The following is a 17,911-nucleotide window of genomic DNA, read 5'->3' on the forward strand; positions in this document are numbered from 1 at the left end:
GAGAACATGGCAAGGGATCCTGGACTGAACCTGACTGCAGAGGTTGGCAAGAGAGCCTGACTAGAACCTGGTGACCGAACCTGGCTGGAGATCTCAGACAGAACCTGGCTGAAGAACCTAGCGAGGGAACATGGCTACAGAACCTCGCTGGAGATCCTAAGCAGAACTTCTCTGGAGATCCAGACCAGAACTTGGCTGGAGATCCTGGCTAGAGATCCTGGCTAGGCTGCTGATCAACTGAACGCTGTCTCCGTGTCATTCCTTCTTCGCCGACTCCGTCCACACCTTTGGGGACCCCTGGACCTGCTGGGGTTGGACCCCGGCAGTATCCCTGGCGGAGGAGTGACCCAACTAGGGAGGTGCCCAGGACAGACCTGTGATAGCTTTGTTGGGGAGAGAATAGGCCTATAGCCTTGAGGGAAGGCTGGAGGCACCATGGGTGACCTCACCCCAAACTCTTCCACTCCCCCAGCCAACCAGACACACATAGCACCACCAGGTACCCAGCCCAATAGGTATATATTCCAGATGCCCACACGTATACCATCCAGCTGTCCAGACACATACAGAACCAGATGTCCTTTCACATCAGACACATGACCTCCCATAAACACACTCAATCAAACATTCAGACCCAAACATATCTAGATGTATACACTCCAAACCAGTAACACGACACATACACACCCAGCCAGACACACACCGCAGTCATTGAACCAAACACAAGCAGCACACAATAACTCACCAGCAGGAGGCGCACACAGGCAGGCCCTGGTGTTAGCAGTAAAGGAACCTAAACCCAACACCGCACACAGCTGGGGTCACCACATGCACACAGGAGCCCTCTCCATCATGCTGACTCGCCACAGCAACCCCATTAGCCTCGATTTCCTTCCCATCAACCAAGGAGGGGCAGCTGTTCTCTAGGGGCAGATTGACTCATCCAACTAATTAGCCCCAATTAATATTTCTTTTAATTTTCATTTTTTTAATTGAATCTTTATTGTTCAGATTATTACATTTGTTCCTCTTTTTTCCCCCATAACTCCCCTCCTCCCAGTTCCCACCCCACCCTCCGCCCTCACTCCCTACCCACTGTCCTCATCCATAGGTGCACGATTTTTTTCCAGTCTCTTCCTGCATCTCCCACACCCCTTTCGCCCCCAAGAATAGTCAGTCCATTCCCTTTCTATGTCCCTGATTCTATTATGATCACCAGATTATTTATTCACTTGATTCTTAGATTCACTTGTTGATAGATGCATATTTGTTGTTCATAATATGTATCTTTACCTTTTTCTTCTTCCTCTTCTTAAAGGATACCTTTCAGCATTTCATATAATACTGGTTTGGTGGTGATGAACTCCTTTAGCTTTTCCTTATCTGTGAAGCTCTTTATCTGACCTTCAATTCTGAATGATAGCTTTGCTTGATAAAGTAATCTTGGTTGTAGGTTCTTGGCATTCAGCACTTTGAATATTTCTTGCCACTCCCTTCTGGCCTGCAAAGTTTCTGTTGAGAAATCAGCTGACAGTCATATGGGTATTTCCTTGTAGGTAACTGAGTTTCTTTCTCTTGCTGCTTTTAGGATTCTCTTTGTCTTTTGCTCTTGGCATTTTAATTATGATGTGTCTTGGTGTGGTCCTCTTTGGATCCCTTTTGTTTGGGGTTCTCTGCACTTCTTGGACCTGTAAGTCTATTTCTTTCACCAGGTGGAGGAAGTTTTCTGTCATTATTTCTTCAAATAGGTTTTCAATATCTTGCTCTCTCTCATCTTCTGGCACCCCTATTATTCTGATGTTGGTACGCTTGAAGCTGTCCCAGAGGCTCCTTACACTATCTTCATATTTTTGGATTCTTTTTTCATTTTGCTTTTCCGGTTGGGTGTTTTTTGCTTCTTCGCATTTCAAATCTTTTACTTGATTCTTGCGCTCCTCTGGTTTGCTGTTGGGTGTCTGTATAATATTCTTTATTTCAGGCAGTGTATGCTTAGTTTCTAGTTGGTACTTTATCACAACATCAAGAGACTCATTAGATTTCTTGTAGATCTCATTAAGTTTATCGGCAGTTTCTAGAAAATTATTGAAAGACCTTAAAAGTGCGGTTTTGAGCTATATATCCTCCATTTCTGTCATTCCTTTGTCTCCGCATTTTTTATGATTTCTTGGTGCACCCCCTTGTGGTCTTTGTGCGCAGTCTTGTTGTAGTTAAGCCTTGATTGTTGTAGGTAATACTGGAGTGGATTTGACCTCCAGTCCAAGTTCCAACCGATGCCAGACAGTCCCGCTTCTCCCGTTTGAGTCTGGGTCCCCAGAGACTCACCCAGATCTGGAGCTCAGAGCCTGAGACTCCCTCCCGATTGAAACAGACAAGCGTGCCCTCAGCCGCCCACCCGCTCCGCATGCACTTGGCACCTTAGTATTTGACTTCAGCACTGCGCCTTCTCTGAGTCTCGGTATGCTATTCTCTTTCCTCCTAGTTGTAGAACTTCCACTCAGCCAGCCTTCCTGTGCTTCTTGATAATGTCCGTTCCGTCTTTTAGTTGTATTTTTGAAGTGGTTGTTCAAGGCAGCAAACTCCGGCGTTAACCTATGTCGCCATCTTGGTTTCTCCCCCAATTAATATTAATACACATTCTCAGGAGCTGCAGCAGCCCCAGCAAAAAAGCTGCCCACTGGAGCCATCAATCACTGTCTGGGGGATGGCAGAGGACACTCAGGAACTCCAGGTCACGGGGACAGTACCTCAGGCGCACTCGCCAACCCCCGATCCCAAGGTCCAAAGGGAGACCACCACCATCAAGCAAAGTTGGGGACCCTAAGCTGCCGCGAGCCCACCCTTCCTTGAGCACTCAGGGAGCCCATGGCCCAGAAGAGGCTTTCACACCCTCCAGGCCATACAGCGAATGCAAACACAGCGTGAGCTTGTTTCTGTGCCCCTTCTTCCCACCCTTCTGTTGACCACTCTAGCTGGGCTTTGCTGACACACCCAGGGCTCAGTTATTTCACCTTCAAATCCCAACCCAGTCATAATGGCGGTCACAATGCCTTGAAATAACCCCATCCCGGCTGTCAAAACCCTCTTTTAAGTTACATAACTTCCCGGGGGGAACCTATCTCCATTAACCCCCCCCTTTTTTTTTGCATCTGTCAGGTGCTCAGCAAACATATGCAAAACCCAGTGGGTGGCAGAGGAGAGGGAGAATATGTAGACCAGGGTTCCTGTCTCAGTGGATTTGGGGGTGGTCTGGAGCTGAAAGAGGCCTGGCCTCCTGCCTCCAGTTTCTCCATCAGTTTATTTTATTTCAACAAATAGCCCAAGTGCACACCACCATGTTACTGAGCCACTAGGAGAACAGAGAAAACACACTGCCCCCAACCACAACGGGCTCGAAGGACATAAATGGGGAGGAACTGGTGACACAAAGATCTAGCATAGAGCTGGAATGGGGGGCTGTCCCCCCAGGCTCTCTGTCTTCTGAAGGGGATGAGGCCATGAGAGGGGTGTGTCCTGAGGTAGGACCCACCTGTTGGGATTGAGGCTGGGTGCTTCAGGGGTTGATGTCTACTCACCTGCTCCCGGAGACGCTGTGCCAGGGCTGCCATCTGCTGCAACGCCACCTCCCTGCGCCTCTGTGCCCTGGGGATCTTGTTCCGTGCTGGAGCACGCTGCCTGGAAAGCAGGGCGGCCCGCAGCAGGGCGGCCCCCAGCAGGGCGGCCCCCAGCAGGGTCAGCAGGAGCAGCCCCAGCAGGGGGTAAGGCAGCAACAGCATCTCCAGCATCATGGGGCCTGTGTGGATGTATCAACTGCTTCCTCAAAATCACTTGGTATTTAATTGTCAGCTACACTGCTGGAGCACCCTCCCACTTCTGGGGCCCAAGGGGAAGAGCCAGGCACTGGGAGTGGGAGGTCACAAAATCCTCCCAGCTGGTTCTTACCTCCACCTGGAATTCTTGGGGACAAAGACCCTGTCCCACAGGCCATTCAGTGCAAGAGGCTTTGGCAGAGACAAGCCTGCAGGTGGACAGATGACCAGGCTCTGATTACACCTCCTTCTCTTCCTCCTCCCTCATCTTACCCATCAGATCCCAGCACCTTAGTGTGACCATTTCCAGTTCCTGCTAGGGTTGCCTCTAAGGTTTCCTGTTGCTTTTAGGATAATTGCCCTTAATATGGCTCACAGGCCAGGTGGACTGAACAAGCCATGGGTGTCCAGAGTTAGCAAATCACTCCGGGGGGCATCCGGGGCCCAGGCAGAGAATAAAGGAAGGAGACCTGGGGGAGCAGGCAGGGCTCAGAAGGCATCCACCCTAGGGGAGATGATGCAAGGAAGTGAGGCCTGCATAGCCCTCACCCCTGCCCCTGTCATCCCAGGGGAGCGTTCATTCCCTACCCCCAAAGCAAGGCCACACTCTCTTCCAGAGTCTTCCATTTTCTCCTTGGACCAGGAGCTCCCTATGGCACGGAGGGCAGTGGAGAGGAGTCTGGGTGGGGGGAGGTGAGGAGGTGGGGGTGACTTGCTGGAGGAAGGATAAGAAAGATGGGGAAGCTGTGAAGCAGTAGGGCAGGAGGGACTGGGAGTGTGAGCCCTTCCATTCTTGTTGGATGTTTCAGTCCTCCGTCTCAGACAAGAAGGGTGACTCCACTCTCAAAACTGGCAAGTCAGAAGCAGCAGATTTGGTGGGATGGAGATGGGCTTGTGGTTGGTAATGTTGCATCTGAGCCCCTGAGGGTCAGACCGTTGACCTGTTGATATGTTGGTCATGACCTAAAGGGTAACCCAAGGTCATCCATCCTCTGACACTCTGACTTTGTCACCTTCAAGGGGCCGCTGGAACTAGCCCTCCTGTCGGCACACTCCCCATGTACTTGCTCTTCTTTTCTGACATATCCCCTACCCCCACATCCCTCACTGCACCCTGGCACTCCCCTGGTGACTCAGTTCCTCTGGACCTTTTGGCACCTGCATCACCTCCACAGCACCTGAGGCCTTTTACATCACCTTTTTTTTTTGGATTGCACCCCTTCATTATCACCTCACCTCATTTTATCTCTTCATTGTATTTACTAGAAACTTAAAATGCCTTATATGTTTATTTATTTCCTGCTTCCCCCCTTAGAAAAATAAGTTGCCAAAGAGCAAAGGCCTTGTCAGCCTTTTTCAAAGTGCCTGACACATGGCAGGTGCCCAATAATATTTCTTAAATGGAGGGCTGATACACAGGTTGAGCCTTCTATTCCCACCTTTAGCTGTGTGTATCTCTGATGGCTTCCTTCCTAGCAGCATTATCGTGCTTAAGTCTCCTCCATCTTAAAAAAATTCTCTCAGCCCTGGCCGGGTGGCTCAGTTTGTTAGAATATCAGCCCATACACCAAAAAGGTTGCAGGATCAATCAGGGCACATACCTAGGCTGCCAGTTCAATCCTCCATTGGGGCATATACGGGACGCAACCAATCAATGTTACTCTCTCTCTCTCTCACTCTCTCTCTTCCTCTCACTAAACATGTTCTCTGATGAGAATTAAAAAACAAATCTCTTAGATCTGCGTCCTTCATAGCTAATCTCCTTACATGGCTCCTCCCCCTCCCAGCCAAGCTCCTCAGATTACCTTTCAGATTGCCTTTCACTCACTCCTCCACCCAATCCAGTCTGCTTTATGCCCAGACCATCCCAAGGAACTCCTTTGAGTTAAATCAGCAGCATTTGAAGCTTCACCTCCACCCTTCTTAAAGTATGTTTTCCTTCAGAAGCTTTCCCTGATACTCCAGGCTGGGTCAGGTCCATATAGGAAGCACACTCCAGGAAGAGCAAACACTGTGAGCAAAGGGCTTCGAGGTGGGAGGTGTGCACCTGAGGGCCACGTGGCCAGGATGTGGACACTCAGGAAGGAGATCAGAGTGTGCAGCAGCTCACAGCTCAAGCATGGCCTTGTAGGTCATCACCAAGCGTGTGGACTGAGCACAAGTGATACTAAAGGTCTTAGGTGTGAACAGATTTACATATTTACAAAGGTCACCCATTCCTTGAATATGGTAGCTTTCTCTGAGATGGCCACCATCAATCCCTTCAACTCCTTGTATGCATATACCATTCCCCCATTGGGAGGTAGAGTCCATTCCTCACTCTCCTTTTTTTTTTTTTTTTTTAAATATATTTTATTGATTTTTTACAGAGAGAAAGAGAGAGAGACAGAGAGTTAGAAACATCGATGAAAGAGAAACATCGATCAGCTGCCTCCTGCACATCCCCCACTGGGGAAGTGCCCGCAACCCAGGTACATGCCCTTGACCGGAATCGAACCCGGGACCCTTCAGTCCGCAGGCCAACGCTCTATCCACTGAGCCAAACCGGTTTTGGCTCCTCACCCTCCTTGAACCTGGACAGCCTTACTAACTTACTGGCCCAATAGATTATGGAAAGGATGTTATGAACTTCTGAAGTTAGGTCACAAGAAAACTTGCAGAGGGGGGAGGAAAATGGCGGAGGTATAAACGGACGTGTCCTGTGCCTTGTCCTGGAGCAGATAAGGGTGAGCAGCTGAAACGTGTAACATACAGCCAGAATAGGCAGAGGATATTCAGCTGAGAGACAGTCTGCAGCTAGGAAAGACAGAGAACTCCCAGAAAAAAAAGGACGGTTGGAGACTGTGGCTAAAACCTCTCCCGGTGCTCCAGCTCAGCAGCGGAGACCGCGCCATCTTGAGTGGCTGTTACCGGCATCCAGAGATCAGCTACTAACCTGGAAACAAGGGATCTCAAGCAGCGTGACTGCGTGAACTCAGAGGAGCACTGCTTCTTCTCACAGAAAGGTTAGACTTCCCCTAAAGGTGCGGTTTGCAATTCAGGTTGGAGAGAGGACCGTGCGCACGCACCAGGGGTAAAATCTGCGCCCCACAGAGTCCGCAGCAGTTGGGACCAGCGTGACCCGCGAGTGGGGAAGGCGCCCCACAGGGCTGCTGGCAGAAGGGAACGCTAAAAATAAGCCCATAGCTGGACTGGTTGTAAAAAAGCAGCCTCGGATTTTGCCAGTGTGCCGGCTGCTTGGTGTCAGGGGCGAGTGGGCGCGCGGAGACTGCGCGCAGACCTGGAAGGTGGAGGCTTGCGAATTCGCACAATGTATCAGGCTCTTGTTGTTACAGTTCCCCTTAGATCCGTGTGTTTGATTATTAAACCCAGTGCATGGGATTCCCCAGTTTGGGTCATTCGCGGAGCCTATAGGGGAGAGTTCTTTTTGGGGAGCCTGGGAAACAGAGCGGAGAGTAATGATTAAAGAACCAGCTCTGGGCAGTGGACTTTCCCAAACCAGTTTCAAGTACCATAGAGAAAATAAACCCTACTGATAGAGAGGACTTATAGCCTGGGAGGTCAATCCAGACACACTGCCACCCAGAGGCAGAGCCATGAACTGTCTCTTCTGTAAATACAAATAAAGGCAGTCTGGTAAACAAATACAACCTGCCATAAAATCAGGACTGTGGTTTACGGCACGGAGGGACAGTGTATCGCAGGGAAATTCAACACTCTCCTGAATGCCTGGCAGGACTAAGGCATGCCAAAAAGAAGAGTAGAAGATCTGAAGCACCTTCACTACTGCACGTTTTTATCTTTTTTTTAATTCTTTTTTCACCATTTCTTTAAGAACCTATTTTATTATTTTTTTCATCACCTGATTTTACCTTTTTAATTACTACATTTTTTAACCAGTATTATTGCTATCATTTTACCATTTTTTCAAGTGTCATTTTATTTTTTTATTTTTCTTTATTTTATTTTTGGATTAGTGTTCTACACTCTATTTTCATCGTTCCTTTAGCATCATTTCTATCTTACCTTTACCCTTACACCAAAACTCTCTTCCTCACTTTTCCCCTTTTGTTGTCCTGTTTCTCTTACCCTATTCCTGCTTTAGATTTTCCCTATTCCTTCTTTTTACCCACTGTCTAAATTTCACCCTACTTACATATCTAATTTCCAATCCCTTGCTCTAAATCCATATACACCTCTCTTTTATCTTTCTTCACTATCCAATTTTTTTTCTCTCTCTCTCTGTCGTTTTGCTAGTGTTTGCTTGATTTTTTATGCTTGCTTGGGAGATTGTTTTGTTTTTCATTTTCATTTTTCTGTTTTGCTTATTTTTTCTTTCTCTGGTTATTATTGTGCTTCTGTTTTCCCTTGCCTCGCTTGATATTTGTGGTTATTTGTAGTTTGCATTAATCTCCAGGGATCTGCTGCTGGAATTTGTTGGGATTAGTTGCGGTTCTATTGGAGTTTTCTCCCCATACAAATACCCTCTTCCCCACCTCTATTTCATTCTCTCTCTTACTTTTTTTTTTCTTTTTCTTCTCTCCCTTTTCCCAATCTCATTTCGGCACTCCTTTTTGTTTTTTCTTTTTGTCTTTAATATTTTTCTCTTTTTTCTTCTTTATCTGCTAATTCTCTTCGCTCGGGTGGTCACCTTTATTTGGGGTTATTAATATTGTGAATACATTTATGTTCAGTGCCTTGTATGTTGTGCCTTGTTGTGTTGTATTTTGTGCCTTTAATCAACGCAGCAGAGAGAGAACTACATAACCAAACTCCTGGAGAAAAGAGATCATGGTGAAACAAAGAACCAACCCACATATGAAAGAAAAACAGGCATCATCAGAAAAGGAAGTAAATGAAATGGAGGCAATGGAGGCAAGCAACCTGTCAGAAAAAGAATTCAGAGAAATGGCCATAAGGTGGATGAAAAGAATGGAAGACAAATTCAACAATATGTGTAGGAACCACGAGGAAATGAAGAAAAACCAAGAAGAAATGAAAAATGACATCACTGCTATAAAGAACTCAATAGAAAGCATCAACAGTAGACTAGAAGAAGCAGAGGACCGCATCAGTGAGGTAGAAGACAAGGTAGGAAAAAATACCCAAACAGAACAGCTTCTAGAAAAAAAAATTAAAAAGCAGGAGGAGAGCCTAAGAGAACTCTGGGACAACGCTAAACGAAACAACATCCGAATAATAGGGGTGCCAGAAGGAGAGGAAACTGAGCAAGGAATAGAAAACCTGTTTGAAAAAATAGTAACAGAAAATTTCCCTGATATAGGGAAGAAAAAACTCACACAAATCCAAGAAGCTCACAGAGTCGCAAACAAAATGAACCCAAAAGACCGATGCCAAGGCACATAATAATTAAATTGGCAAACACCAACGACAAAGCAAGAATCTTAAAAGCAGCCAGAGAGAGACAGAAAGTTACCTACAAAGGATCCCCCATCAGACTAGCGACCAATTTCTCAACAGAAACACATCAGGCAAGAAGGGAATGGAATGAAATATACAAAGTCATGCAAAGGAAGGGTCTGAATCCAAGAATACTGTACCCAGTGAGGCTATCAATCAAAATTGAGGGTCAAATCAGGAGCTTCACAGACAAAAACGGTCTACGGGAGTTTATTACAACCAAACCAGCAATGCAAGAAATGCTAAAGGGTCTGCTGTAAATAGAAAAAATAGGAAACAAAGAAGGAATGCAGTGGTAAAGAACAAAAATGGCGACTAACAAGTTTCTATCAATAATAACTTTAAATGTAAATGGATTAAATGCCCCAGTCAAAAGGCATAGGGTAAATGAGTGGATAAGAAAACATGACCCATATATCTGCTGTCTACAGGAAACCCACCTCAGAAAAAAAGACGTACACAGACTGATGGTGAAGGGATGGAAAAAGGTTTTTCAGGCCAATGGAAGTGAAAAGAAAGCCGGGGTAGCAATACTTATATAAGACAAATTATATCTCAAAGTGAAGGACATAAAAAGAGATAAAGAAGGCCACTTCATAATACTAAAGGGAGCAGTCCAACAAGAAGAAATAACTCTGGTAAATATATATGCACCTAATATAGGAGCACCCAAATACGTAAGAAATCTTCTGGAGGAGATCAAGGGAGAGATTGACAGCAATACAATCATAGTAGGGGACCTTAACACCCCATTATCACCACTGGACAAATCCTCTAAACAGAAACTCAGCAAAGAAACATCAATCCTAAATGACTCACTAGATCAGATGGAATTAATTGACATCTTCAGAACATTTCACCCCAAAGCCACAGAATATACATTCTCCTCAAGTGCACATTTGTCATCTTCAAAGATAGACCATATATTGGGTCACAGACAAAGTCCCTTCAATTTCAAGAAAATTGAAATCATAGCAAGCATCTTCTCAGACCACAAAGGCATAAAACTGGAAATCAACTATCACAAAAACAATCCAGAAAAATCAAACACATGGAGACTAAATAGCATGCTATTAAACAATGACTGGGTTACCAGTGAGATCAAAGAAGAAATAAAAAACATCATGGCAACAAACGACAATGAAAACACAACAATCCAAAACCTATGGGACACAGCAAAAGCAGTCTTGAGAGGGAAGTTCATAGCTCTACAAGCCTACTGCAAGAAACAAGAAACAATGAGAATAAATGACCTAACTCTACAACTCGAAGAGTTAGAAAGAGAGCAACAAAAAAAAGCCCACTGTTAGCAGAAGGAAGGAAATAACAAAGATCAGAGCGGAGATAAATGACATAGAGACCAAAAAAACAATACAAATGATCAACAAAACCAAGAGCCGGTTCTTTGAAAGGATAAACAAGATTGATACACCTCTAGCCAGGCTCACCAACAAACAAAGAGAGAGGACCCAAATAAGCAAAATCAGAAATGAAAGAAGAGAAATAACAACAGACCCCATAGAAATACAAAGGATTGTTAGAAAATACTATGAACAACTCTACTCCAACACACTAGACAACCTGGAGGAAATGGACAAAGTCCTAGAAAAATACAACCTTCCAAAACTTAATCAGGAAGAATCTAAAAATCTCAATAGGCCAATAACTATGGAGGAAATCGAAGCAGTAATCAAAAAGCTTCCAGCAAACAAAAGCCCGGGGCCAGACGGCTTCACAGGGGAGTTTTACCAAACATTCAAGGAAGAACTAAAACCTATTCTCCTCAGACTACTACAAAAAATTCAAGAGGAAGGAACACTTCCAAGCTCATTCTATGAAGCCAGCATCACCCTAATACCAAAACCAGGTAAAGACAACACAATGAAAGAGAATTACAGGCCAATATCCCTCATGAACATAGATGCCAAAATCCTCAACAAAATCTTAGCAAATCGGATCCAGCAGTACATCAGAAAGATCATACACCATGACCAAGTAGGATTTATCCCAGGGATGCAAGGATGGTACAATATCCGCAAATCAATAAACGTGATACATCACATAAACAAATTGAAAGAAAAAAACCACATGGTCATATCAATTGATGCAGAAAAAGCATTTGACAAAATTCAACACCCATTTTTGATAAAAACTCTCAGCAAGGTGGGAGTAGAAGGATCATACCTCAACATAATAAAAGCCATATATGACAGGCCCACAGCCAACATCATACTCAACGGACAAAAACTAACACCATTTCCCCTAAGAACAGGAACAAGACAGGGATGCCCCCTCTCACCACTCCTGTTCAACATAGTACTGGAAGTGTTAGCCATTGCAATTCGGCAAGAAGAAGAAATAAAAGGCATCCAAATTGGAAAAGAGGAAGTAAAACTGTCCTTATTTGCAGACGACATGATATTATACATACAAAACCCTAGAGATTCCATCAAAAAGCTACTAGACTTAATACATGAATTTGGCAATGTAGCAGGATACAAAATTAACCCCAAGAAATCTGAGGCATTTCTATACACCAATAGTGAACTTTCAGAAAGAGAGATTATAAAAACAATCCCGTTTACCATTGCACCGAAAAAACTAAGCTACCTAGGAATAAACTTAACTAAAGAGGTAAAAGACCTCTACTCAGAAAACTACAGGACGTTGAAAAAAGACATAGAGGAAGACATAAACAGATGGAAGAACATACCGTGTTCATGGATTGGTAGAATCAACATCATCAAAATGTCCATACTACCCAAAACAATCTATAAATTCAATGCACTTCCCATTAAAGTACCAACAGCATACTTCAGAGATCTAGAACGAACTTTCCAAAAATTCATCTGGAATAAAAAAAGACCCCGAATAGCTGCAGCAATCCTGAAAAAGAACAAAGTAGGTGGGATCTCAATACCAGATATCAAGTTGTATTACAAAGCCACTGTTCTCAAAACTGCCTGGTACTGGCACAAGAATAGGCATATAGATCAATGGAATAGAATAGAGAGCCCAGAAATCGGCCCGAACCAATATGCTCAATTAATATTTGACAAAGGAGGCAAGAACATACAATGGAGCCAAGATAGTCTCTTCAATAAATGGTGTTGGGAAAATTGGACAGATATATGCAAGAAAATGAAACTAGACCACCAACTTACACCATACACAAAAATAAACTCAAAATGGATAAAGGACTTAAATGTACGACAGGATACCATAAAAATTCTAGAAGAATCCAAAGGCAAGAAAATCTCAGACATATGCCAAAGCAATTTCTTCACTGATACAGTTCCTAGGGCACTTGAAACTAAAGAAAAAATGAACAAATGGGACTACATCAAAATAAAAAACTTCTGCACAGCAAAAGAAACCATCAACAAAACAACGAGAAAACCCACTGTGTGGGAAAACATATTTGCCAATGACATATCTGATAAGGGCCTAATCTCCAAAATTTATAGGGAACTCATACAACTTAACAAAAGAAAGATAAACAATCCAATCAAAAAATGGGCAAAGGACCTAAATAGACACCTTTCAAAAGAGGACATTCAGAAAGCCAAGAGACATATGAAAACATGCTCAAAGTCACTAATCATCCGAGAGATGTAAATCAAAACAGCAATGAGGTACCATCTCACATCTGTCAGATTGGCTATCATCAACAAATCAACAAACGACAAGTGCTGGAGAGGATGTGGAGAAAAAGGAACACTTGTGCACTGCTGGTGGGAATGCAGACTGGTGCAGCCACTATGGAAGACAATATGGAGTTTCCTTAAAAAACTGAAAATGGAACTCCCATTTGACCCTGTGATCCCACTTCTAGGAATATATCCCAAGAAACCAGAAACACCAATCAGAAAGGATATATGCACCCCTATGTTCAAAGCAGCACAATTCACCATAGCTAAGATCTGGAAACAGCCTAAGTGCCCATCAGTAGATGAATGGATTAGAAAACTGTGGTACATCTACACGATGGAATACTATGCTGCTGTAAAAAGGAAGGAACTCTTACCATTTGCAACGTCATGGATGGAACTGGAGAGCATTATGCTAAGTGAAATAAGCCAGTCAATAAAGGAAAAATACCACATGATCTCACTCATTCGTGGACAATAGAGACCATTATAAACTTTTGAACAATAATAGATACAGAGGCAGAGCTGCCTCAAACAGATTGTCGAGCTGCAGCGGGAAGGCTGGGGAGGGTTGGGGGGCAGGAGGTAGGGGGGTAAGAGATCAACTAAAGGACTTGTATGCATGCATATAAGCATAACCAATGGACATAAGACACTGGGTGATAGGGGAGGCTAGGGGACTGTCTAGGGCGGGGGGATAAAATGGATACATATGTAATACCCTTTGTAATACTTTAAGCAATAAAAAAAAATTATTAGACTTAATAAATGAATTCGGCAATGTAGCAGGATACAAAATTAATACTAAGAAATCCATGGCATTTCTTTACACCAATAGTGAACTTACAGAAAGTGAAACTACAAAAGCAATCCCATTTACCATTGCACCAAAAAAATTAAAATACCTAGGAATAAACTTAACTAAGGAGGTAAAAGACTTATATGCCCAAAACTACAGGACACTGAAAAAAGAGACAGAGGAAGACATAAACAGATGGAAGAACATACCGTGTTCATGGATTGGTAGAATCAACATCATCAAAATGTCCATACTACCCAAAGCAATCTATAGATTCAATGCAATCCCCATTAAATTACCAACGGCATATTTCACAAATCTAGAACGAACATTCCAAAAATTCATCTGGAATAAAAAAAGACCCCGAATAGCTGCAGCAATCCTGAGAAAGAAGAACAAAGTAGGTGGGATCTCAATACCAGATATCAAACTGTATTACAAAGCCACTGTTATTAAAACAGCTTGGTACTGGCACAAGAACAGACATATAGATCAATGGAATAGAATAGAGACCCCAGAAATCGACCCAAACCACTATGCCCAATTAACATTCAACAAAGGAGGCAAGAGCATACAATGGAGTCAAGACAGTCTCTTCAATAAATGGTGTTGGGAAAATTGGACAGATACATGCAAAAAGATGAAACTAGACCACCAATTCACACCATACACAAAAATAAACTCAAAATGGATAAAAGACTTAAACATAAGACGGGAAACCATAAAAATACTAGAGGAATCCACAGGCAGCGAAATTGCAAATATATGCCGAAGGAATTTCTTCTCTGATAATGCTCCTAGGGCAATGGAAACTAAAGAGAAAATAAACAAATGGGACTACATCAAAATAAAAAGCTTTTGCACAGCAAAGGAAACCATCAACAAAACAACAAGAAGACCCACTACATGGGAGAACATATTTACCAGTGATACCACCGATAAGGGTTTAATTTCCAACATTTACAGGGATCTCATGAAACTTAACAAAAGGAAGATAAACAATCCAATAAAAAAATGGGTAATGGATCTAGGTAGACACTTTTCGAAAGAGGACATACAGAAGGCCGAAAGACATATGAAAACATGCTCAAAGTCACTAATTATACGAGAGATGCAAATCAAAACGACAATGCGTTATCATCTCACACCTGTCAGAATGGCTATCATCAACAAATCAACAAACAACAAGTGTTGGAGAGGATGTGGAGAAAAAGAAACCCTTCTGCACTGCTGGTGGGAATGCAGACTGGTGCAGCCACTATGGAAGACAGTATGGAGTTTCCTCAAAAAACTAAAAATGGAACTCCCATTTGACCCAGTGATCCCACTACTAGGAATATATCCCAAGAAACCAGAAACACCAATCAGAAAGGATATATGCACCCCTATGTTCATAGCAGCACAATTCACCATAGCTAAGATTTGGAAACACCTTAGTGCCCATCAGCAGATGAGTGGATTAGAAAACTGTGGTACATCTACACAATGGAATACTATGCTGTGGGAAAAAAAAAAAAAGGAACTCTTGCCTTTTGCAACAGCATGGATGGAACTGGAGAGCATTATGCTAACTGAAATAAGCCAGTCAGAGAAAGCTAAATACCACATGATCTCACTCATTTGTGGATTATAGAGAACAACATAGACTGATGAAAAGGGACAGATCCAAAGACTGAGAAAAAGCGATCAGGCTATCAATCCCCAGAAGGAAAGTAGGGGAAGGCGGGGGTAAGGGGAAGAGATCAACCAAAGGACTTCTATCAACACTAATAAAAGAGAAAAATGGTAATTGGCATACGAGCTACCCTTTTCATTGGCTAATCAGGGCTATATGCAAATTAACTGCCAACTAAGATTGGCAGTTAACTGCCAACAAGATGGCGGTTAATTTGCATATGTAGGCACAATGCAGGGAGGCGAAAGGGAAAGCAGGAAGAAGCCCCCTGCCACTGACAGTGATTGGAAACCCAGGGGAGGGCTAAGAGCTGGGGGGCAGGCCTTTGCCCTGCCCCCCAGCCATGATTGGAGAATCAGGTGCCTTTTCTGCCCTGGCCAGTGATAGCAGGAAGTAGGGGTGGAGCCAGCGATGGGAGCTAGGCACGGTCGAAGCTAGCAGTCCCAGGAGCTAGGGGTCCCTTGCCTGGGCCTAAAGCAAAGCCCACGATCGTGGGGCCACTGCAGCTGCGGGTCCCCGCTGCCCGGGCCGGACACCTAGGCCAGAGGCGTCAGGCCTGGGCAAGGGGCCGATCCTGCGATTGGAGGGTGATGGGGGTCAACGCCTGAGGGCTCCCAGTATGTGAGAGGGGGCAGGCTGGGCTGAGGGACACTCCCCCCCACACACACCCAGTGCACGAATTTCGTGCACTGGGCCCCTAGTACATGTACATAAGCCAAACCAATGGACATGGACAACAGGGGGATGGGAGCATGAGTGTGCGGGGCGGGGGGGGGGGCGGTTGGGGGCTACTGGGGGGAATGAGGACACATTTGTAATACCTTAACTAATAAAAAAAATAAAAAGACTTGCAGCTTCTGGAATGGCTCCTTAGAATACTCAATCTTTAAAAAAAAATTTTTTTGTTGTTTTTTAGAGAGAGAGAAAGGGAGAGGGAAACATTGATGTGAGAGCAAAACATCGACTAGCTGCCTCCTGCATGCCCCCTACTGGGGATCAAGCCCACAACCCAGGGCATGTGCCCTGACCAGTAATCAAACAGCAACCTTTCGGTGCACGGGATGATGCCCAACCAACTGAGCCACACTGCCCAGGGCAGAATGCTCACTCTTGGAGCCCTGAGCTACCATGTTAAAAGTCTGACCACCCTGCTTCAGTGACCATGTGGAGAGGCCCTGAGTCTGCATGGAGTGGCGAAGGGCCCAGCTGAACCTGCCTATCAGCTGTGCCCACCAAAGCAGCATAAATGTAAGTGAAATCATTTTAGTCACTTCAGCCTAGGTCATCTGTCAGCTGACTATCATTGGAGAATGACTCCAGTTAATGCCACATAGAGCAGAAGTATTAACCACCCAAGTTCTGCCTGAATTCTGGACTTAAGAAATTGTGATTTTTTTCAAGCCACTATGTTTTAGGTTGTTTTTTGTTTGTTTGTTTTTTTAACACTACAATAATCAGAGCACTAAATAATAATCTGAGGTAACAAGATAAACTATTAGAAAATTATTACCACTACCACTTAATTATCTTGTGGATCCGGAAACAGAAATGGAGAACATATGATACAGAAATAAACTGAGCATCACCCTAGCTGGTTTGGCTCAGTAGATAGAGCATCAGCCTGCATACTGAAGGGTCTTGGGCTCAATTCTGGTCAAAGGCTGTGCCCAGGTTGCAGGCTTGATCCCCAGTAAGGGGCATGCAGGAAGCAGCCAATCAATGATTCTTTCATCATTGATGTTTCTGTTTCCCCCTTTCTCTTCCTCCCTGAAATCAATAAAAATATGTATTTTTTAAAATAAGTCAACTGAGCATCATGTATGATTTCTTTAAAAATTAAAGGGCCACCCAACTGTGATATGAAGGGCAATTGGAGACCAGCCTAGAGATAGGGAAGACCAGGCAAGAAGCTGTGGCAGTGCACCCAGGAAGGGAGGAAAGGCTAAAACAGGCAGTGGCCATATGACTTAAAGGGTCTTGATGCCACTGGACCAGTGGTCAGACAGGAAGAGGAAGTGGTTGGCTTATGCTGTCACTCCTCTCTGCCTCAGCACCAGCGGATACTAGAAAGCTCACTGCATAGGTTCTGACATAAACTGATACCATTTTTTTATTCCCATTCCCCCACTTCTAGCTGTGGGCCCTTGGGCAAAGTGTGTCACCTTTCTATAAAATGGGACATGGCAAGGGTAGGGCCAACAAGTCTGTCACAAGCAGCCAACGATTTGGTAACTAGGTGAATTAAATGGTAACTGTTAAGTGCCTAAAATGGTCATAGTAAGTACTTGGTAAATGTCATTCAATACACACCCCCCCTTTTACCTGATGAAGAGTAAATGCATCACTCCATGCATTAGTGAGGGTCTTCACTGCACACCAGGTGCCTCCCGTCCCCTGGTCATTCAGCAAGTACCCTCCAGAATGTAAGCTCCAAGAGGACAAGAACCCATCACTCATCACCGCAGTCCCAGCACCCAGTACGAGCCTGGCCCCTACTGCACGCTCACTTATGTTCACAGAATTGAGCGCCTTATAAGCACCATTCCACATACCAAGAATA

General features: G+C 44.3%; 1 protein-coding gene across 1 annotated transcript in view; it reads right to left on the reverse strand.

Annotated features, from left to right (window-relative positions):
- The window catches only part of LOC132231129 (vitamin D3 hydroxylase-associated protein-like), a 31,468-nt gene extending 26,268 nt beyond the window's left edge, over window positions 1-5,200 (reverse strand). Inside the window, exon 1 of the mRNA XM_059689699.1 lies at window positions 3,573-5,200. Coding sequence (XP_059545682.1) covers window positions 3,573-3,785 — 213 coding nt within the window. The 5' untranslated portion in view covers window positions 3,786-5,200. The remainder of the gene's footprint in view (window positions 1-3,572) is intronic.
- Window positions 5,201-17,911: the final 12,711 nt, after the last annotated feature.

Source organism: Myotis daubentonii, chromosome 3, assembly GCF_963259705.1.
Source record: "Myotis daubentonii chromosome 3, mMyoDau2.1, whole genome shotgun sequence".
NCBI classification, from domain to species: domain Eukaryota; kingdom Metazoa; phylum Chordata; class Mammalia; order Chiroptera; family Vespertilionidae; genus Myotis; species Myotis daubentonii.